The sequence below is a fragment of the Anastrepha obliqua genome, chromosome 4 (assembly GCF_027943255.1).
Source record: "Anastrepha obliqua isolate idAnaObli1 chromosome 4, idAnaObli1_1.0, whole genome shotgun sequence".
In the NCBI taxonomy this organism is placed as follows: domain Eukaryota; kingdom Metazoa; phylum Arthropoda; class Insecta; order Diptera; family Tephritidae; genus Anastrepha; species Anastrepha obliqua.
In genome coordinates this window covers 103,552,127-103,574,124 of record NC_072895.1, presented here as the reverse complement: position 1 = coordinate 103,574,124, position 21,998 = coordinate 103,552,127, and the positions used below count along the sequence as shown (strand labels likewise).

Genomic DNA, 21,998 nt, shown 5'->3' with positions numbered 1-21,998 from the left:
AAAAGTAAAAAGACTCATTCAAACAATAACAAAATTGCCATCAGCCTTTGTATTTTTCACCACATTTCCTTGCAACCTAAACTTTAGCAAACTACCGTACAATCTGGCAGTATCCTAAAAAATGATAGATGAAAGTAGAATCTCTTTTTCCTACGTTGGTGTTTTTCGATGATCTGAAAAAATAATCGTGTGAAAAGTTAAAATATTGCTAAAATATAGTTGTTCATAACAGAATTGGTCCATTGCACATACAGACCAGTATTTTCCTGGCCATACCTTAATAGTTCTGTGCTGTAATTAAGTTATAAAGCTGTTTTTGGATACGCAATATGGGAAATTCCGACTCAAAATTGAACTTCCGCAAAGCCATTGTACAACTCACCCAGAAGAACCAGAAAATTGATGACACCGACGATCAATTTTGGGACCAGTTTTGGTATGGGCATCAAACGTCACTAGAAGATGTTTTCGCTTTAGTCACATCAGCAGAAATACGTAATATACGTAATGATAATCCGGCAAATTTGGCGACGTTGTGTTACAAGGCCGTCGAGAAGTTGGCCCTGGCCGTGGATAACAGTTGTCGCACACATGTGGAACAGCAGTGTGTGTTGAATTGTGTGCGCCTATTAATTCGAATATTGCCGTACATATTCGAAGATGAAAAATGGCGAGAGTTTTTCTGGAGTAGTTTGCCTACACGCAATACACTCACGTCTGCTAATGCAGCGGATATTCTACGTGAAAATTCGCCACGACATCCGGGCCCACAACCTGTACCGTTGGCACAATCATTGATAAATGCACTCTGTGATTTATTATTTTGCCCTGATTTCACGGTGACTGCAACGCGCCGTGCGGGGCCCGACAAAGCGGAAGAATTGGCTAATATCGATAGCTGTGAGTACATCTGGGAGGCGGGTGTTGGTTTCGCGCATTCACCACCAAAGAATACCAATATGGAAAAGCGACGCGCAGAAATTTTAAAACTTTTGCTTACATGCTTTTCGGAAACCATCTACAGTTTAACAGATGAGCCTAATAGGTGGATAGCTTACTTTACCTCGGCTGATAATCGTCATGCGCTGCCTCTATTCACCTCGCTGTTGAATACAGTGTGTGCGTATGATCCAGTGGGCTTGGGCGTACCTTACAACCATCTGCTATTTGCAGACACCACCGAACCGCTTGTAGAGGCGTGCCTACAGATGCTAATAGTAACATTAGATCACGATATGATTATGCATCAACAACAGCAGCTAGAGTTGCAACGACAAGTGCAAGGCCGTGCTGCATCATCTGCTGCACCGACGGTCAACTCGTACGATGATGGTTTCGGAGATAATTTGTTTATCAATTATCTTTCACGTGTGCACCGTGATGAAGACTTTCATTTCATTCTGAAGGGTATAACACGATTGCTGAACAATCCACTTCTTCAAAATTACTTACCAAATTCGACGAAACGCCTACATTGTCATCAAGAGTTGCTTATACTATTCTGGAAAGTATGCGATTTCAATAAGAAGTTTCTGTATTTTGTGCTGAAAAGCTCTGATGTTTTGGATATTCTAATACCAATACTATACCATTTAAACTACTCGCGCGCGGACCAATCGCGAGTGGGACTCATGCATATTGGAGTGTTCATACTCCTGCTACTGTCAGGTATTTAAATTTGTTTAACCTATATAATCAATCAAAGATGAATCATCTATTTCAGGTGAGCGCAATTTTGGTGTGCGTTTGAACAAACCTTACACCGCTACGGTACCCATGGATATACCAGTTTTTACGGGCACCCACGCTGATCTACTCATAACTGTTTTCCATAAAATCATAGCTACTGGTCACCAACGTCTACAACCGCTCTTTGACTGTCTACTCACTATACTGGTGAATGTATCTCCTTATCTAAAGACACTGTCAATGGTGGCCAGTGTAAAGCTTTTGCATTTACTAGAGGCCTTTAGCACACCTTGGTTTCTGCTGTCGGCGCCTAATAATCATCACTTGGTTTTCTTTTTACTTGAAATTTTCAATAACATTATACAGTACCAGTTCGATGGCAATTCTAACTTGGTATATACAATCATCCGCAAACGACACGTATTTCACGCAATGGCAAATCTGCCCTCGGACATGGCTGGCATCGCGAAATGTTTAAGTGGGCGTAAAGTTGGTAAATTTAATATACCACCCGTGCCCCACTCGAATGCAGCGCATATATCTGCTTTAAGCGGTCGTCAATTGGATGCTGATATTGAGGATGAAGAGTGTGAATCTGAAACGGAATCGCAAGATAAACAAAGTGAAACACAAGAGGAAAGTGCAATGCCAGCAATGCCTGCAGAGCCGGGTACATTGAAGACATCGCTATTGGAAACGCCTGCCATTAACCAAATGACGGAACGCGAAGCCGCACATCCTAGCACCGAAGACACGCAAACACCCACCATTGATGGAACCTCGGACATTTCACAATTTGAGCAGATTAATCTCACACCAACTAGTCCAAATAGGCACGATATATCGCGTCGTAGCAATACTTCGCTCAATTCAACCGAAGGCAATTCCATACCGAAAGAGAATCAGTCGCGCCTCTCCGTTGCAACACGTGGCAGTATACGTATGGTGCCGAATGCGTCGGTTGATCATTGGACGCCAACACCAGAATGGATCGTATCGTGGCGTTCGAAATTGCCATTGCAAACGATTATGCGACTATTGCAGGTGCTGGTGCCACAAGTGGAGAAGATCTGTATTGATAAGGGTTTGACAGATGAGTCGGAAATATTGAAATTTCTACAACACGGCACACTGGTGGGCTTACTGCCAGTTCCACATCCCATACTTATACGAAAGTATCAGGCGAATGCTGGCACAACCGCCTGGTTTCGAACCTACATTTGGGGTGTGATATATCTACGTAATGTAGGTCCCTCTATATGGTATGATACGGATGTGAAACTTTTCGAAATTCAGCGAGTCTAAATTGGCACTGATGGTCAATCTTAGTAAGTGTCTACAACTAACTAGGGTGCAAATGGGATAACTATAGACATTTTTGTGATTTATATTTTTATCACATACATAAGTTTGCATTCCAAAAATGGTTTGAAGTCAAAGGCGACTGTAGTAATTATAATTTATTAGCATTTTAAGTATACAATGCCTGAGATTTTGACATTTGATTTTTGCAATTTATGAACTTATTTTGAAGCTTTATAGTGTGTAATTTTAGGAGTATCCAAGAGTTTTATCTTTTGCTCTTAATTGTTTAGTAGCTACTGCTTGTAAATAAAATAAAATGACAATTCCTTTAAAGTTGTAAGTGTATTGGTTAAACAAATAATCAAAAATTATTAATAGCAGCTAGAGATATGTATATGTATGTGCTTTTAATTTATTTCTGTTCCCGTCAGTTATTAATTACAGTTAAACGTATCAATTAATGAAAACGAAAGTTATGTTAGAAAATCTTACTTATATAATATTAATAAAATGAATTTATGCTAAAAATATGTAAACGTAACCTAAACTATGAAGTACCCTACTAAATATTATATAAACATGCGTTCACGTATACAAATTATACCAACCTACATGCAAACGGAAGTTCTTATATAAAATAAAATTCTGCTAAATAAAAAAAAATGTATTATTATTATTTATAGGGGATATATAAAGGGTGTTTTTTTAGAGGTTAGGTTTTCAAGATGAAATAAAACGTATATAATTTAATGTTATGGTCAAGAATTTAGCTTTTTATAAAGATAAGGGTTTGCCATTATGTTTTAAAAATGATTTCGGGCAAGTGGCCGCCGCGGCTGGCTCCAATAAATTCCAGCCGAGAGGCCCAATTTTCGACCACTTTTTGCAGCAATTGGGGCCGTATGTCAGCAATAACGCGCCGAATATTCTCTTCCAACACGTCAATCGTCTTAGGCTTATGTGCGTAGACAAGCGACTTCACATAGCCCCACAAGAAATAGTCCAGCGGTGTTATATCGCACGATCTTGGAGGCCACGCCACAGGTCATAGGCGCGAGATAATGCGCTCACCAAAAGTTTCCTTCAATAAATCGATTGTTGCGTTGGCTGTATGGCATGTAGCTTCGTCTTGTTGGAACCAAAGGTCGTCCACATCAACATCGTCCAATTCAGGCACGAAAAAGTCATTAATCATGGCTCTATAGCGCTCTCCATTGTTTGTAACATTATGGCCGGCTTCATTTTTAAAGAAATATGGACCAATGATTCCCTCTGCTCATAGAGCACACCAAACAGTAACTTTTTGAGGATGTAACGGCGTCTCAGCAATGGCTTGTGGATTATGTTCACTCCAAATGCGACAATTTTGCTTATTGACATACCCATTCAACCAAAAGTGAGCTTCATCGCTGAACAAAATTTTCTTGTAAAAATCGGAATCGCTGGCCATCTCGTTTTGGGCCCATTCACCGAACGTGCGACGCGCTTGATGGTCGTTCGGCTTCAATTCTTGCACGAGTAGGATTTTGTAAGCCCGCAAACCAAGATCCTTCCGCAAAATCTTCCATAAAGTGGATGGGCACATCTCCAATTGCTGCACGCGATGGCGGATGGACTCATTCGGGTCTTCTTCGATACTCTGCTCCACAGCAGCAATAGAGTCTTCGGTGCGCACTGTACGACGTCTCTGAGGATGCGTATTATCCACTAGAGCAAACGTGGTGCAAAACCAATCCATGGTTAATCGAATTAGTGACTCTGATGGACGATTATATCGACCGAATATTGGACGCAGCGCACAAACCGAACCATTATTTTCGTAATAAATTTGCACGATTTGCAAACGTTGTTCAGGTGTAAGTCTATTCATTATGAAATGGTAAACCAAACTGAGCATAAATCAAGTGACAGCTGTCAAAAAGACCATATAGGAAAAAAGTAGTGCCAACTTGAAAACCTAACCTCTAAAAAAAAACACGCTGTACAATATAACCCTAACTTATAAATTCATTCATAATAGTGATCAGCCTTATCAGCAGCCAGAGCATGTGTCATCGATCGAAATAAATTATAGTAAAAGAGAGCAACCTCTGGAGAATACGGCGGGTGAGGTAAAACCCCCATGCCAGTGTTTCTAAGTATTTATTCACCTCTTTTGCGGCATGAGGCTGAGCGTTGTAATGCCGAAGGACAACTTTGTTGTGTCTCTTTTGATGCTGTTTTGTATTGTTTGTTTGTTTTAGTATTTGGCTCAAATACATTAATTATGTTGTATGGTCTGCCTAGGTTCTAATAGTTCATAATATATCACATCCAGTTGGTTCCACCAAATACAAAGCACTGCCATTAAGGGAGTAGGGGTAGTCAGAATTTTCAAAACATTGAATTTATTTTAGTATAATATCTTAAAGATATTGTGTGAAAATTTGAAGTGAATCCGATAAATACTTTTCGAGTTATTCAACTATTAACAAAGGGCGCTATAAACAATTGTCTGCTTTTTTCTCTAAAATGTGGAAAATATTTTCTAAGGGCGCCATATTGTTAATTTTGAAAAAAAGAGGTTGTCTGTAAAGTCGGTTTACTGACGATAGTTTAACGTGACAACGTCATAAGAAAATATTGATGGAATGGTTGCATTTTTCAAAAGAAAATTTTAATTTTATTTGTTTGATAGATATTTTGTAGGAATATAGAGGAGGAGGTAAATGGAATTGCAATGGAATAGGTCAAGTTGCATTTACACAAACGTGAAAAATGACGAAACATTTATCAAATTCATGAAAGATATCTTCAATTTCGATCGTGCATCAGACGTTAATAAGTCAACAACACTAAGAGGCACCATCATCGATTTGCCTTTTTCAAGACACTTTACACTCGAAACACTCCCTTTCATTTCCTACTTTTTCTATAAACGTCCTATTCTCAACAGCGAAATGGTTCATTACCATGCACACAGGAAGAAGGCATATGCAAATACAAGTATGTGAATTTATATACAAATGCGCATATACATACATATATACGCTCACTTAAGTAGGAGAGAGCAAGATGTCGAACGTTGCCGTTCGTTTGCTATGTTTGCTTTGTCGTTCGTTCCGCGCTTTCGCTTGCAGTTCATTCAAGGTAACGACAATGAGCAAGGTAACGGCAAATAAGCACGGTAACGACAAATGAGCAAGGTAAAGGCAAATAAGCAAGGTAACACTAATGATCAAGGTAACGACACATTTTTTCGTGCGTGAAGCCGGCTAAATCGAATTATAAGACGTTATCACGTCAAAAAAACAAGAAAAAGCTTCGATCAGGCACAAGATCTATTAATAAAACTTTCTCTTGTCCGATTGATTTTAGATGAATCACCGCAAGGGACTTCTGAAACGGGTTCCACACAAACTCCGATAACTTTTACAATTAACAATTTTTTTTTGAAGTGGAAACATGATGTATTAATGCTATGTTTTTATGTTTGTAAAATAAAGCAATTGTCTACCAAAAAATAAAAGAATGATTGAAAATCATAATTGTTTCGGGCCTCTGACTACCCCCTAACCCCTTAACATACAGTTTGAACAACCATTTTTCGTCCTCTGTTACAATGTGATGTAGAAACCCTATCCGATTTCGTCTTTGAAGCAGCTGGTCACAAGTTAGGAAACGCCTTTTAACGTTTCCATGGATTTGAGATATCACGAAATGGATTGTTGAGTCACTCACAAAGATTCTGCCAATTCTTTTTACGTTTCATATGAGTCTTCATTAAGTATTGCCCCCAATTCTGAATCCTCGATCATTTTCTGTCTTCCACCGCAATGTCAACCTTCAAATTCAAAATTGTCGCTCTTGAAACGTTCATATCACTCACGACACGTTCAGCCATTAAATATATATTCACAGTAATGGTGCTCACACTAACCAACGTAAACGTACGCCCGTTGGCCCGTATCAGCTAACACGATGAAACAACGATCTCTGATACTACGGAACGGAACGGTGGTGAGCATTCATTTACATTGGGGCTCTCATTAGTTTCATCGTGTCAGCTGTATGAGCGTACGTTTGCGTAGGTGAGTGTCAGCACCATAAGTATTTAAAAGCATTCGATAAGCTATAGTCGCGCGTTCCTTCGAGTGGAAGCTGAAAATCAAAACTTCCTGCATATGACGAAAATTTGGCACAAAAACTGACATCTTTGTTATGTTTATAGGTATTCAACCCACCTTGTTTTAGTGTTTACTTTATTTTATATTTGTACAATTAAATAAATTATAACAACTTTCTTTATATATTTAAAAATCTTGCTTTATATATTCCATGTAAAATCGCACACATTGGAGTATTTTGGGTAAGCCCGATATTATCGATAACATTATCGATAATCCAATACGACCATTTCTAGACTAAACCGTTTACAGCTGTTTGAACAGCTGTTTATTTAAAGAAAAATATAAAAAAGTGAACTTCGTAATTGTATGCGGCGCTATTTATTTGTCCTAGTAAAAGTGAAAGTGCTCTAAGATGAACCAGATTTTTCAAAGATCCATTAGACCTTTGCGCTATATGCAGCTATCGGCTTGTGTGCGCACCAAGAAGACCGGGGCAGCGACTGATTCGAGCAGTGCGGGTACTGCGCAGCCACAGAGCCTGTCCAAAATAACACTCGTCCAACCCAACCAATCGATCGCAATAACAACTTTGAAGGAAGCACAAAAATTGGCTAAACGGCGTGAGCTGCATTTAGTTAAACAACAGGATGTCGATACTAAGACGCAACGACCAATCTACAAGTACTAAAATATATGTATGTAGAACAATTGCTCGTATTAATTGCACTGATTGTTATTGCAGGTTAGTTACCGCAGCCGAGTTGCTTTCTGAGGATGTGGATGAGAGTGCAGTTGATAAGAAAAGGTATAAAATATACATACATAACTCTTTGATACAGATTGCTTTTTAATCTACACCTTTTAGCAACGAAAAAAAATCACAAAAATCACTTACAATTGGCTCACGCATTACCGAACATGATTTGGAATCACGCTTGAAGCACATATCGAAATGGTTGGCGAAAAATCATGAGGTTTGCGTACTCATACAAGGTAGTCCCGAGGAAATGGCCAAATGCGAGCAAATTCTCAAAACTATTGAACAAAGCGTTAAGGAACCGGAATTGATTGGACGTATTCTCCAAAAGCGCATCAAAGGTTCGCATATCAAGTTTAATATTTCGCCAGTTCCGAAAGCAGCTACAGAGGAGGAGAAGCAGGCATGACAAGTGATGACCGTGCTTCGGAGTTATGTAGTAGCTGGTGCACGGCACTACTCAACACAGCTACTTACACATCGGGCGACTGCAATATCGCTAGATGTAGTTAATAATAGAAATCTTAGTACATCATTTAATGAAGAAAGTAGAAAGCCAGTTATTGTGTTCGGCGTATTTACGGTCATACTCTTAGTTTCAAAATATTTCTATTGGTTTAAAGTGAAGAAAAGTAAACGGGAACAGAATTAGCTTGATGGATTTATTTTCAAAATTGTTAATTGCATTAAATTTAAGAAAATGAAAAGCAAAATATATTACACCTCATTTTCAGTTTACAAAATGTAATTGCTGTCGAAGAGACACGACAGTCGGTTCTACGTTACCGAAACGACCCGGATTTATATCCGGCCAAGGACTGTCACTCCAGCAGCATTCACCGTATGTAAGTATGGGGAATGTTTATGCTGCTACAACAACAACAACAGAAACTGGCGTAAAATGATTGGCTGTAAGGGGTTAGGGGTAGTCAGAGGCCTGAAAAAATGATCTTTTTCAATAATTTTTTTTTTGCTAGTCAATTGCTTTATTTTACAAAAATCAAAACATAGCATTAATACATTGATTTGACTTTAGCAAAATTTCAACAAAAAAATTAGTAATTGTAAAAGATATCACTCTTTGTGTGGAGCCCGTTTCTCCAGAAGAGATCCATCTAAAATCAATCGGACAAGAGAAATTAGTGTTATTAGTAGATAACCTTGTGCCCGATCGAAATCAAAATTAACAATATGGCGGCCTCAGCAAATATTTTTCAGATTTTCGAGAAAAAAACCGAGAATTGTTAAAAAAAAATCGAAATTAAAAAAAAATCCTTCGATCAGGCAAGAGTTTTTTATGTTTTTCAAAAGCACTGATCACCACTTCAAAAACATAGTTTTGAGAAAAACGCATTTAAAGTTTTGCTTTCGATACCGTTCGGTATCAGCATAAATCGGTTCTACGTCACCGGAACGACCCGGATTTATATCCGGCCAAGGACTGTCACTCCAGCAGCATTCCCTGTGCATGTATGGGGAATGTTTACGCTGCTACAACAACAACAAGCAGCATAAATGTATACAGCTACAGCGATCATCTCTGTTAGGAGAAGAGAAAGTATAACTCCTAGTTTTTCCAATGCAGTTGAAACAGTTTTTTTATACACGGTAGACAAGTTCTTTCTTATAACACAAGAAACACTTGTTGTCATCTAGAAACCTTTTCCTGCAGATCACTGTGATGGCAGCTACGTGTTTCAGGTCTAGATTACCGGAACGGCTCGAATATTTTTTATATACACCCAAGAACTGTCCTGTCATTTCAGCAGTCCTCCTCTACAAAACAAAAACAACTACCTATAAAAGCTATGACGCAACTATTGTTGTAAGCATTTCCTATAATTTCTGATGGAATGATGCTGAAGTGGCAGAATTGGGTTGGATATAAACCCCAATCTTCTTGGTAACGTCTTCATAGGATAACCTATAGATTCGCATAAAATTGCTTGGTGAGCATAGTTGCGAGAAAGTCATTGAATATTTCATTTTAACCTAAGCCTGTAAACCGTTTCTGATGAAATTTTATTGTACCTATTCATATTTTTATTTGAGCTCTAAAGAATTATGTAATTTTTTTAATATAATATGTAAGCACTAAAAACAACAACTTCTAAAAATGTATTATACAAAAACAACAATCTAATCTAACCTAGGACATATGTACATACTCGCTTAAGCTATAAGTAAAGAAGTTTAAAATCTAGAACATTTGCTTCGTTGTTTTTTCACTCCATTGACTGGTCACAACCGCGCTGTTGTTTTCTTTGCAGCAGCTCTTCGTTCCCAGGCGGGCGACACGTCTCTTCGCACATTTCCAATGATGTAAATTTATTTTTATTCCTATCACAACTTTCGGCAGTAAATAACATACACTGATCTTCACAGTAGTTGTAGAACCAATAATTTTTCACTACTCCTGATTTGAAGCAACGGGGAATCTTAAGTTTTTGAAAGCAGAATTTCGGTGTTTCCGTGTGGTCACTATCAGGCTCTTCCTCTTCTCTCGTATTCGTGCGTGAATAAGGACGTTGATTTCTGCCACGCGTATTTGACCTCCTGAAATCGTAAGTATTCTTGTAGTCCTCCCATACCCCTACCTTCTCTTCCACCTCTTCTTCATCTTCTTTATCTTCTTCCTCCTCTTCCTCTTTCTCCTCTTCCTCTTTATCTTCCCCTTTCTCCTCTTCCTCTTCCCCCTCCTCCTCCTCCTCCTCGATGCCCTCGCCATCTTCTTCGTTACGTTCACGATTTCGTTCTATTGCATTGATTGGTCTTCCATAGCCAAAACGAGATTTGCCACGACTTTGTTGCCAGTCACTTATTTCATTTTCTTCCTCCTCCGTTTCTATTCCCTTTTCGTCTTCCTCTACTTCTTGAATTCTGCGCCTATCATTCGTGTTTTCCAGACATTCACGACCTATACATTTTTGATACTGCACCAATGGTACAAATTTCGTCCTCTGACACTTTGCTTCCGACATCGGATTCTCATATTGGCGCCTACGCGTCATTCGACCCTCACCACAAGTATTACTGCATGGCGACCAACCACTCCAGCCTGTGTATTTACAATCCTCGCGTGACATCTCATCTGAGTCTCCTATTTCTTCTCCATCGAGAAAATCATCTTCATTGTTTCTGTTTCGACTTTGCATTCTATCAAATTGTCGTTCGTCATATCCACATTCTTCGCCCATACAGGAACGATCTTGTCGAGTATCTACTTCGCAATTGAAGATCTTTGCTACATCCGGCTGTTTGTAGACGCGTGTGCGGAACTGACGTCCTTCACCGCATTTGGTGGTGCACTCACTCCAAGCAGTCCAAGGGTGAGTGATGCACTCGCGAGGCACGTCCACATTATTGGCTGTAAGCGTTGTCAGAAAATTTAATCAATATAATCGAGTTTACCTACTCATCCCCACACTCACATTCTTCATCCTCACACAGTCGTTCATAGAGTCTTTGTCGCTTAATCTTTAGTATAGCCAATGGTTTCATTGGCAAGCCGTTCTCGTCGAAAAATGGTGAACGTGGATCATTCGGAAAGTCGGACCGCATACGACGGATTACATCGGCCGGAACTTGAGGTTGATCTGGCGACTTCAAATAATTTTCAATGCAATGTGCGCTCAAGTGTACACAAGTATAAGTATTATACCTACCGTATATGAAGGACCAGCATCGGTACCGACATCCCACGGATATAGGACAACAGTTTTCTGTTCGAGCCATGTACAATTGGCCATGCAGAGCTCCAAACCGGACACGCCGACAATCCAATCAGGGGATGGATCTATTTTGGAAGCTAATGAAATTAGGTGGTGATGCGGGTCCACACGTACGGAAGCCAGAGATTGACCATTTAAATTGGGAAAGGCAGGACCGCGCGCCTTAATAATAGTGCGTATTTTCCCATTCTAAAAGAGATTCGAAATCATAGCCGTATAATGATTTTGAGTGATGTTTGTAAGCTGCGCTTCATTCACTTACTACTCACCTTAAAGTAGTAGTTAAATTCCCTCTCAAGCGTTAGCACCGAACCATGTTCCGCAAACTCTTTCATACCCTCAGTGGCCATTTGTCCATATTCCCAGAAACGATAGTCGCCCGAATGCGAGGCGCCTATAATATCGCTGAAACGTGTTATCCAACCTTTTGTGGGAAAGTCCTTCGGATGTAAATTGCGCGACCAAGTGCCTTCGAAAGTGAGCTAGTATGTAGAGGATAGTCAGAATCTCAGAACTATTAGTATTCTACTTCACCGTTTTCTACGCACCTCATAGCGTGCCTCATCACACGCACAACAGCTATTCCTGTCGGCGCTCAACGGGGCACTTTCCAATTCATCGTTGCTTTCTTCGCAAATACGACGCGTTAGTCCACCGTCATCCATGAACCAAACATCGCGATGTTGGAGCAATGTTGTACGTATGAGCACGCAACCGCTACCGGGTTGCTCGGGCGCCACCCAAGAGACATCAATGCGCGTCTTTGGATTGGTATTTGTACTCTCCACCATATTAATACAATTCGGGCTGTAGCGTGTCTCTATCGGATCCAGCAGTTCGAAGTGCCCAAGATCTTGATTTAGACTCGGGTCTCCATTGTCATACTCTAACGCGAGCTTGAAGCCGATAAAGCGCACCCCGTTGAATGCTTGAATTGTGACTGCAATGAGAGGCACGAAGAAGGTGTAGTATTGTGTAAAACAGATTTTCATTTCCCACAAAAATTTAAGAAAAAAATTAATTGCAAATCAAGAGGCAATGCGAGTCAGGGAACAAGCATTTTTAGAAGCCGCTATTTCATTTAAAATTCGGAACCTTTATTTTTCTGAATTTTTTTAAGTAACTGAATGAATATTTGGCTTCATCTTTTGCCGTTCCAGTCTTGCTGCTCTTGATTTTTAAATAGTTTTGAGCTTTCAAGTATCGTAATAAAATTCCGTATGCTTTCCAAATGCTTACTCCGGTATGTAGTAATTCTACCAGAACTTTTGATAGCCTATAATTACTATATACCTAGCCTCTCATATGAAGTACATATATTAACTACGGGTATTTCCAACCTTAAACTTCGCACAACGACTATTCTGCATTCAGAGTGGAATTGTTGGAACAGACCTCTATTTGGTTATAGACCGATCCACTTATTTGCAGAAGTACATTGCTATTCTGCACCGACTGGCTAAAAGTCTATTACTACTCTTTTAGGGAATACCTCCGATCAGACAAAGTCACATGAGTCATATTGGCTTTGGATCACAATAAGATCCAGTAGGCAAACACCTGAGCGTTGAGTCACAACACAATTATGGCCAAATTCATTGACTTTGTTACCGATTACTGATGTGAGAAATGTTTGGAGATTAGACGAGTTAAAGAAAAGCAGATCCATCCATGGAAGAGTAGAAAAGTGTGTTTATTCTGAACACTTAGGCATACCTATGATTTCCTTGCCGCCTGAGCTAATGACCAATCCAAATGGTATTGTGTGATTTGATAGCTAGTTAAGAGATCTATTAGATCACATTTATTGGTAGCCAGAGCGTTATTAAATTTTGGAACGTCGCTAATTGTACGTTCCTAGCCATGATTTCTTTAGAAGTTGCCCAGATGTGAAGAGAGCACTCCGTTATCACTGTTCGGTACTCGCTGGCCAACACTTTTAAGCGCTGGGCAGACACTTATTTAAGGAACTTGAAGATATGAGGCTAGAGAGTTTTAGCAGGTCTTTTTAGGTTTTAGAAACGTATAATTGTTTTAATGACAAATTGGTTTAATTGCTAACTGCCCTGCATTATAAGAAGGCCAGAAGCCGAAGTGTAATCTACCTCACTTATTTTACATTATTTGACACTATTTGGGAGAGCCAATACAACTCAAGGGAGAAGCAAGAAAAATAAACAACAGATGATCATGGAAGATATGTCAGCTATATATGTGGACTTTTATCCGTGAAAAGTAATCGTTCATGAGTGGAATAATCTATTGATGCAAGGTAGAATGTCTACTGAAAGCGATCAGCGCTAATGCCGGTCGATTGAGATGATTTCTTCAGACATTTTCGATGATATCCTTGGCGCGCGCGAGATGAATGCCTAGAATGCACCCACCGACAGCGCAACGGTTAATCATGAATGCATGCCGGAAACAGGAATCAATTTATATACCGAATTTTTATCTAGTCCGCCTTCTTTTAGTTCAGATTTAGTTCTTTTAGATTATTATTTAATTCCAAAAAAGAGGGATTTGAAGGAAAAAATGAAATGATATTGATACAGGGTCCGATACTAGAAGTGTAACCAACTTCAGACCGCTCGTGCAGCTGGTGCACGGGCATCAGCTGTCTGTTAGTTGGCTAAATGACAGTTCAGAGTATTGTTTCCAAGCGCACGGAAGCATTTTGCCGAGAGTAAAAAGAAATTCAGTAATGGATTTCAAACGCTATAGTGTGATTGCATTATATTTGGCTGGAAAATCACAACCAGCGATTGCTCGTGAGCTCGAGCACCTTGAAGTAAAGCAAGTTTGTGTTTATCGCACCATTACTCGTTACAGTAGTACTCGTGGCATCGCGAAACGTCATAGAGGTGTTCATTAAAAGATGGAACGTCACGCGAAATGGTTCAAAAAGGGAAGAAGTGCCAATCAAATGGCGAAAGAACTGAAAATATCTGACTCTAGCATCCGCCGATTACTGAACAATGAACTCAAAATCCAGCCTTACAAGATCCAAAAAGCGCACGATCTCACACCAAAGAAGCAACAAGTCAGACTTGAGAGAGGGAAGGAGTTGCTTCGCTTGGCCGATAGCGGTAAATTTCGGAACATTGTGTTTTTCGACGAGAAAATGTTTCAAATTGAGCAACTCGTAAAACTAAAGTTGTTTTGGCAATGGGATTTATTTGACCGACCGTTAACACGAGAATTTTAGTCATCGGTTGGCCACCAGGAGGCAGCACACGCCACAGGCAATGGTTTGGGCCGCTGTACCCGCAGATGGGCGCTCTCCAATCATTTTCATCGACACGACGAACTCGATTCTCTTACACGGATGCGAAATATGGGCAGATTCGCTAAGGGTGCCATGCCGGCGGAAAACTCTGTAATCTGTGTAACGCACCTCCGCACTCAGAGTGGCTTCGTCATACAGAACAGTATCTGAAGCAGCGGTGTTAGTTATCAGCGGAACCATCCCTATAGATATTCGAGCACAAGAGCGCAAACGGAGATGGGAGGCAAAAAACACATGAATCGCAGTACCATGCTTCTCCGATATTAGAGTCCAAACGCTCACACTTTGGCAGGCAAGATGGAACTCTGACCGGTATGGTAGATGGACAGCGAGACTAATATCCGATCTAAAAAAGTGGGTAGAAAGAAAGCACGATGAGGTTAACTATTACCTCACACAGTTTTTGTCCGGACATGGGTCCTTTCGCAAGTACAGGGTGGCTGATGAAAGCCGCTACCAAAAAAAAATTGAATAACTTTTTTTCTTTTTAAGTTATCTGTTCCATTTTTGTTTTAATTTGCAGATTGATCTTTAAAATTTATTAAAATGGATAACTGGGACACGCAAACAAGAATTTGGATAGTCCGCCGCTATCACGCACTGGAGTCCGTAGTTTTGGTACAGAGAGAGTACAGGCGGATGTTTGGCGGCGATCCCTCGAGCAGATGGACCATAATGAGACTGGTGAATCATTTTGCTGAGCAAGGAACAGTCGCAAGAAGGCCTTATCATCGAAACCCACCAGTTCGGACGGAGGAAACGATCACTGCTGTAGCTGCAGCTATACAAAGCAATCCAAGGGTTTCAACAAGAAGCTTATCTGCTCAACTTGGTGTCAGCCGACAGTCTTTGCAAACAATAATGCACAAAGATTTAGACTTTTTTCCCTACAAAATTCAAATGGTTAACAAACTGAATGCAGCAGACTTGCCGATTCGCTTGGAATTTTGCCAGAAGATCCTGCAAATGGTGGAAGAAGACCAAAACATGTTAAACTGCCTTTTCATGTCTGATGAGGCCCATTTCGATTTAAACGGCAATGTGAACAAACAAAATTGTCGAATATGGAGTACTTCTAACCCACAGATACTCCACGAGACGGAATTGCATCCTCTTCGCGTGACAGTGTGGTGTGCGGTTTCTTCACGCTTATTGTCGGGCCTTATTTGTTTGAAGAAAATGGTCACACCGTTACGGTTACTGGATACCGTTATTTGAAAATGCTGAAAGAATTTTTCTATCCAGAACTACGCCGAAAGAGAATTCCTTTCAACTCTGTGTGGTTTCAACAAGATGGGGCAACGTCTCACATAGCCCAGACTGTTATGAGAGAGTTGCGACGAAAATTTCCCAATAAACTGATTTCAAGAAACTCCGAATTTCGTTGGCCCCCCAGGTCGCCTGACCTTACTGCACCTGACTTTTTCTTGTGGGGTTTATGTAAACAAGAAGTTTATAAAGCAAAGCCAACAAATTTGGATGAACTAAAACAATCCATTCGGGCAACAATTGCGGCTATTCCTGTCGCAACTCTCAAAGCAGCAATGAACAACTTTTTACTAAGATGCCACACTTGTGTCAACGAGCATTTAAATTCAATTATTTTTAAAACTAGTTAAGCTACATTTAATAAAATTTAATGACCTTCAACTTGTGGCGAATGGGAAAAGTGAGCGAACCAAACTGCATATATGGAGATACTGGGTAAGATGATGCGGAGCACACTTTCTTTAAATGCGAGAGAGGGAACGTAGAGAGAACAGGTCTGCAACGAGCTATTGGTGTTTTTACACCTGAAGAATTCATCGAAAAAATTATGATGGACGAAGACAAATGGAATGCCGTCGCAAATTTTGTGGAGGATATTATCCGCCGTCTTGGCCCTCTACCTCGAGCAATGCGGAAGCAGTCCCGGGGTGGAGAGCAAAATCAAAGAGAAGAAAAAAAATCATTTTCATCGAGCCTGGCGTCAAGGTAAATGCGAAATATTATCGGGCAAGTATTCTGGAGGCTCCTTTGAAGCCGTGGGCAGACCATGGACGTTTCAACAGGACTCGGCACCGTCTCACAAAGCTTGAGTGAACCAAGAATGGATAAAAAACAACGTTCCCAACTTCATAATGTCCACACAATGGCTCTCAAATTCAGCAGGAGCGAATCCGATGGATTATTCTATTTGGGCCATTCACCAGTCTCGAGGCGCTGAAAAAAGCCATTGCCCGCCAGTGGGCCAAATACCTGCAAGTCACATTCAGGCAGCTTGCGATTCATTTCTAGACCATCTCAAGGCCATAGTCAAGGCAAAAGATTGTCATATCGAGCAAAAGTAAATTGATTCTTAATTTTGTATTATTTTCACACATTTTTTACTTTGAATTTAATAAAAAAAATTCCAAACTAAATGTATGGTCCTTTTTAATTGGCTACACTTCGAGTGCCGGACCCTGTGTACATATACTTATACGAGTATACAAACATACATACCCAAGGACGAGGTATTGCAGAAAGATTCTGTATTCTCTCCACCATTACACATTCCGACTTATATAGGTATATCTAGGAAATGGCTGTAGCATCTGTTTGACTTTGAGTCAAATTTCCATGCGAATTCATGCATGTGTTTACATTTTTAAACTATTATTTTTTTTTAGTTTATGGGAAATCTCCAGCTGTTATTTGTTTTTAAAGAAAAATTTACGTCACTCAAGAACATACATACCATGTATACACACGTACACACATGCAATTATTGTGCTTTAATATGTAGGCATGTAATCAATCGAGCTGATTAAATGCCCTTGATTTTTGAAGTGACTCAGAAATGTAGTAATTAATTTAATATACTCGTACATATGTATATATATGTATGTAAAATTATTTACCTATACTGTAGCCATGCAATATACTCGTATTATACAACCTTCTAGTATTATAAAATAAGACGCGCCTATGATGTTTTCTATAAGCTCCTTGATAAGCAAAAGTTCAGGCTCGATTAAATGCTGTTTTCAAACTATTTTGCCTTTGTGCTTTTAATCTATATTTTCATTTTTATTTTATTTTATTTTATTTTTTATTTTTACTTTTCTGTTTTGCTTGTTACGCGTTTTCGTTCAAGTTCAATGCCACGAAATTCGAAACCTAGAATGTCAAAACACACGTAAAGCTCCTTTTATCTCCGAGATTGTAAACCTATACGAGTGTATGTGGGACGCGTGTGCGCGTATTAGTGCGGTGCAGTATTTTTCTTTTTTAAATTGGCAACTACCGGATTCTACCGGATATTCTACACTCATTTCCATGCACTCACTTCCATGCACTCACTTCCTTGCACTTGCTTCCTCCCAGTTATTTTCTCCCATTTACTTCGTCCCACTCACCATTATAATCCTGCCCCAATATATAGGTTTGCGGATTTCCACTGATTGTCACCATAAAATTCTCATCTACCGGTGATTTCGGCATCAATGTATTCGTCGGATATCGACTGCATATTAGCGCTTGCACTTGCTTGGCTGCTACAAGCAGCACCAAGAATATGAATTTGAGCCAAACCATTTCACTGAAACCGTTGTTAACGCGATCTATTTTAGAAATGAACTGATCGCTGAGAGTGACTAGGATGCTGCTAAGACCGTTTTGAGTTGATGTTTATTATTATGTACGCCCGTATACAGTTGCTGTTAAAAAAATTCGTACTGTGTGAAGAAAATATTTAGTAGTAAAAAAAAATTTATTGGAATTTTTTTTAATGATTTTGGAAAAAATTGTTTTCTGAGAGGAAACTTGCTTGGTAGATGTGCTAGCAAGATAAGCCTAGAGAGCGGACCAGACTAGAGACCATCTATAAACGATGCTATGACCGCCATAAAAAACTTCAAGAAGGTGAAGAAGATGAAAAAAAAAAAATAAAAATAATTTCGAACTGAGAAAAAGGCAGCACCCGTTTAGTAAAAAGAAAATTCATAACTAAGTGCATACGTAAACAATTTGGTGTGCGAAATTTTGCAATGCTAATGAAAGAAATGAATAAAGAAGCAAAGCGAATGGGTCTGGTGGTGAACGAGGACAAAGCGAAGTACCTCCTGTCATCAAACAAACAGTCGGCTCATTCGCGCATCAGCACCCTCGTCACTGTCGACAGTTATGATTTCAAGGTCGTACGGCGGCCGCCGTAGCCGAATGGGTTGGTGCGTGATCACCATTCGGAATTCACTGAGAGGTCGTTGGTTCGAATCTCGGTGAAAGCAAAATTAATAAAAAACATTTTTCTAATAGCGGTCGCCCCTCGGCAGGCAATGGCAAACCTCCGAGTGTATTTCTGCCATGAAAAAGCTCCTCATAAAAATATCTGCCGTTCGGAGTCGGCTTGAAACTGTAGGTCCCTCCTTTTGTGGAACAACATCACGACGCACACCACAAATAGGAGGAGGAGCTCGGCCAAACACCTAACAGAAGTGTACGCGCCAATTATTTATTTATTTTAAGAATACACCGATAATAATGTCAGCCTTGAAATCCAACCAAGAATCTCTCTTGCCAACAAGTGCTGCTTTGGACTAAGCAGACGACATATTGGACGCTGATAATATCCGATGAGGCGTCACTTGGAATGTTCGAGAGAAAGATTCTGCGGAATATTATTGGGGCTTTACACGTTGGCAACGGCGAGTATCGTAGACGATGAAACCTTGAGTTGTATAAGCTTTACGACGGCATAGACATAACGCAGCGAATAAAGATCCAGCCGCTTCGTTCGTCATGTCGTCCAAATGGATACAAACGACCCAGCTCTGAAAGTATTCGATGCGGTTTCAGCTGTTGGTAGCAGAAGAAGAGGAAGACCTCCTCTGCGTTGGAAAAATCGGTAGGAGAAGGACTTGGCTTCACTTGGTGCGTCCAACTGATACCAGCTAGCACGAGACAGTAACGACTGACGCGCTTTGTTAAACTTGGCCATAATCGCTTAAGCGGTTATGGTTTGCAAAAATATTACGTCCCTTGTAACTCAGATCCCATAAGGCTTTTCAAAATATTTCGCCCACAGCGCCACCTCACGTACTTATTTTTTTAAAGCACCTTTCTTCCTATTTAACCATTGTGTTCTTAGAACAAAGCAGGTCGAGCCGCAAATATGACTTTTAGAAATAACTCGACCACAGTGCCCGCTACTGAGTGCAACTATAGCGAAGAACTATCCCGCCATGCACAAAAAAGTGTCATTAAAATTAGTTCAAATGTTTAAGTGGAGAAAAAATACGAATACTCGCCCATCGGAATTTTATTTTTATAAAATTTATAAAATGATTCAAATATTAAGATTTGCAACATTTGCTCGTTCGGTTATTTATGTGCCCCACTGTATTCTACTAAGCACTATCAAAATAAAAGGGATCAATGGTTTTGATAAGACGCTTGGTTAGCGCGTCAATGCATGGCGGCAATTGAGTTGCGAAGCAAATATTTTGAAGAATTATTCGAAAACTTGAGAAAATATGCATACGCGTATTAGGGTGACCAAGCGAACGAAAAAATCCCTTAAGCTATGTGCATTGGAGTGCACTTCAAATCGTAATACTATTGGGTAGAAATTCTAAAGCTCAAGAATAATTCGTCACAGCTTGCTCGACTGGCCAAATACTAAGATGTTTAGCTGCGCTCATAGTCTTATACAGCCCCCAACCACTTCAAGGGTAGTCGAGTCCTGTAAATCCAGGCTGAACTATATCGGTAGACATAATAGCCTGATGTTAACATGCGTCCCGGGACACGTGGGTATCGCGGGTAACGAGATCTCTGATTTTTCAGCCTAGATCCGGAGGTTGGCTTCAGAGCCTGTTCGGCCACTCCCTTCTGCAGCCATCAAAGCCACGGTTAGCAAACGGGTTACTCTAACCCACAAGCGAGATGCTGCAGATGGACAAAATTAATGTTATCTGTCATGTCCGATCGTCAGTCACAGTTTCTCCTATCACTAAGTAGAGGGGACTGTAGGCAGCTGGTTGGACTGATGACGGGACACTTTCTATGGGCAAAGCATATGGAAAAGGTGGGTATCTCAGACAGTGCACTCTACGCAGCATGTGGAGAGAAGGATGAGATGGCGGACCACTTTCTGTGCGTCTGCCCAGTCTTCGCTCGAATCAGGCTTGAGGTCTTTGGCACTGATGTGTTAAGAAGCGACCACCTTGGCTCCTTGGCACCACAAGATCTACTCAGATTTCTTTGGAGGTCGAGTCGATTTAAAGAAAATTCAAAAGGGAACCCGAGTGCAGTATAATGGACTTAATTGGGTCGGAGTGCTGTACTGTCTATCCCGACAAAAAAAAAAGATGTTTAGCCGCTCACTTTGAAGAGTATGCAACAACTTCCTGCCAGATCTGGCCGGTTCTGAAGCAGTCATTCTGCTAAGAACATCGAACAGTTGTGGCTCAAGATCTCGCATTGGAGGCAACGTGTTATGTATTTGGCTATCAATCGCCGATCTTTACAGAGAATTTTGGTAAAAGGCTAGAATATGTTCCTTTAGAAAGCGTAGACAGTGCACCAGCTGCTCGCTGTCGAAGGCCAAATGCGTAAAGCCTACACTCGAATCGTCCTGTATCTCAACCACAAGGAAGCCAATTTTCATCGAGAAATATTATGTGCAATGAGTTTTGCGCCCTCACACAGAATTTAAATGTGATGTGATTTATGTAGCCATCGCGAAATCACTTCGAATATGTAGCAAATTCTCAACGCTGATGTTTCTGATTGGAAATACTATCTTTTAGAAAGTATGCACGTCCCCATAGTTGTCTTTCCACCCGGTCACCCTGATATATATGTACATATGTATATACATACATACGTGTATACCTACAAATTTACATATATTTCGCGAAAAATGCTTATCTATAGAGAAGTGCGGAAATGCAGAAAGTAAACAAATTGGAAATGAATTGATGTGCTTGGAGTATTTATTTCTCAAAACAAATCTATACAAATTTCTATGGCATTTAGCTGTAGCTAAGAAGAGATAAAGGCAGTTGGGCTTAAAGTGCAGAGGAAAATGGCAATCGATTTATAAGACGTCTAGTGACTGGTTTTCAATATAATAAAACCTTAAACAAATTTGT

The 21,998-nt window shown here is 40.1% G+C and overlaps 3 protein-coding genes across 3 annotated transcripts; 2 read left to right on the top strand and 1 right to left on the bottom strand.

Annotated features, from left to right (window-relative positions):
* The first annotated feature begins 140 nt into the window (after positions 1-140).
* Positions 141-3,649, top strand: LOC129243662 (protein HID1). The gene is made up of 2 exons (XM_054880853.1): positions 141-1,668; positions 1,724-3,649. Exons 1-2 carry the CDS (start codon positions 330-332, stop codon positions 2,992-2,994), a joined length of 2,610 nt encoding a protein of 869 aa, XP_054736828.1. The 5' UTR covers positions 141-329; the 3' UTR covers positions 2,995-3,649.
* Positions 3,650-7,427: 3,778 nt separating this feature from the next.
* Positions 7,428-8,517, top strand: LOC129243664 (translation initiation factor IF-3). The gene is made up of 3 exons (XM_054880855.1): positions 7,428-7,784; positions 7,846-7,908; positions 7,969-8,517. The coding sequence occupies exons 1-3, from the start codon at positions 7,516-7,518 to the stop codon at positions 8,267-8,269; spliced, it is 633 nt and encodes a 210-aa protein (XP_054736830.1). The 5' UTR covers positions 7,428-7,515; the 3' UTR covers positions 8,270-8,517.
* Positions 8,518-8,696: 179 nt separating this feature from the next.
* Positions 8,697-18,465, bottom strand: LOC129243663 (spondin-1). The gene is made up of 6 exons (XM_054880854.1): positions 18,261-18,465; positions 12,140-12,531; positions 11,861-12,073; positions 11,526-11,780; positions 11,292-11,463; positions 8,697-11,227 (listed from the first exon to the last, which is right to left on the bottom strand). Exons 1-6 carry the CDS (start codon positions 18,436-18,438, stop codon positions 10,086-10,088), a joined length of 2,352 nt encoding a protein of 783 aa, XP_054736829.1. The 5' UTR covers positions 18,439-18,465; the 3' UTR covers positions 8,697-10,085.
* Between the last annotated feature and the right edge of the window lie 3,533 nt (positions 18,466-21,998).

Bases quoted from the DNA above. Each gene is read 5' to 3' on its own strand.
- LOC129243663 (XM_054880854.1), bottom strand. From the start codon at position 18,438: ATGGTTTGGCTCAAATTCATATTCTTGGTGCTGCTTGTAGCAGCCAAG. The intron at 12,532-18,260 runs GTGAGTGGGACG...CTCTCATTGCAG, and splicing joins ATTGGGGCAGGATTATAATG to TCACAATTCAAGCATTCAAC. The intron at 11,228-11,291 runs GTGAGTGTGGGG...CAACGCTTACAG, and splicing joins ACTGTGTGAGGATGAAGAAT to CCAATAATGTGGACGTGCCT.
- LOC129243662 (XM_054880853.1), top strand. From the start codon at position 330: ATGGGAAATTCCGACTCAAAATTGAACTTCCGCAAAGCCATTGTACAA. The intron at 1,669-1,723 runs GTATTTAAATTT...CATCTATTTCAG, and splicing joins CATACTCCTGCTACTGTCAG to GTGAGCGCAATTTTGGTGTG.
- LOC129243664 (XM_054880855.1), top strand. From the start codon at position 7,516: ATGAACCAGATTTTTCAAAGATCCATTAGACCTTTGCGCTATATGCAG. The intron at 7,785-7,845 runs GTACTAAAATAT...TTGTTATTGCAG, and splicing joins ACGCAACGACCAATCTACAA to GTTAGTTACCGCAGCCGAGT. The intron at 7,909-7,968 runs GTATAAAATATA...TACACCTTTTAG, and splicing joins AGTGCAGTTGATAAGAAAAG to CAACGAAAAAAAATCACAAA.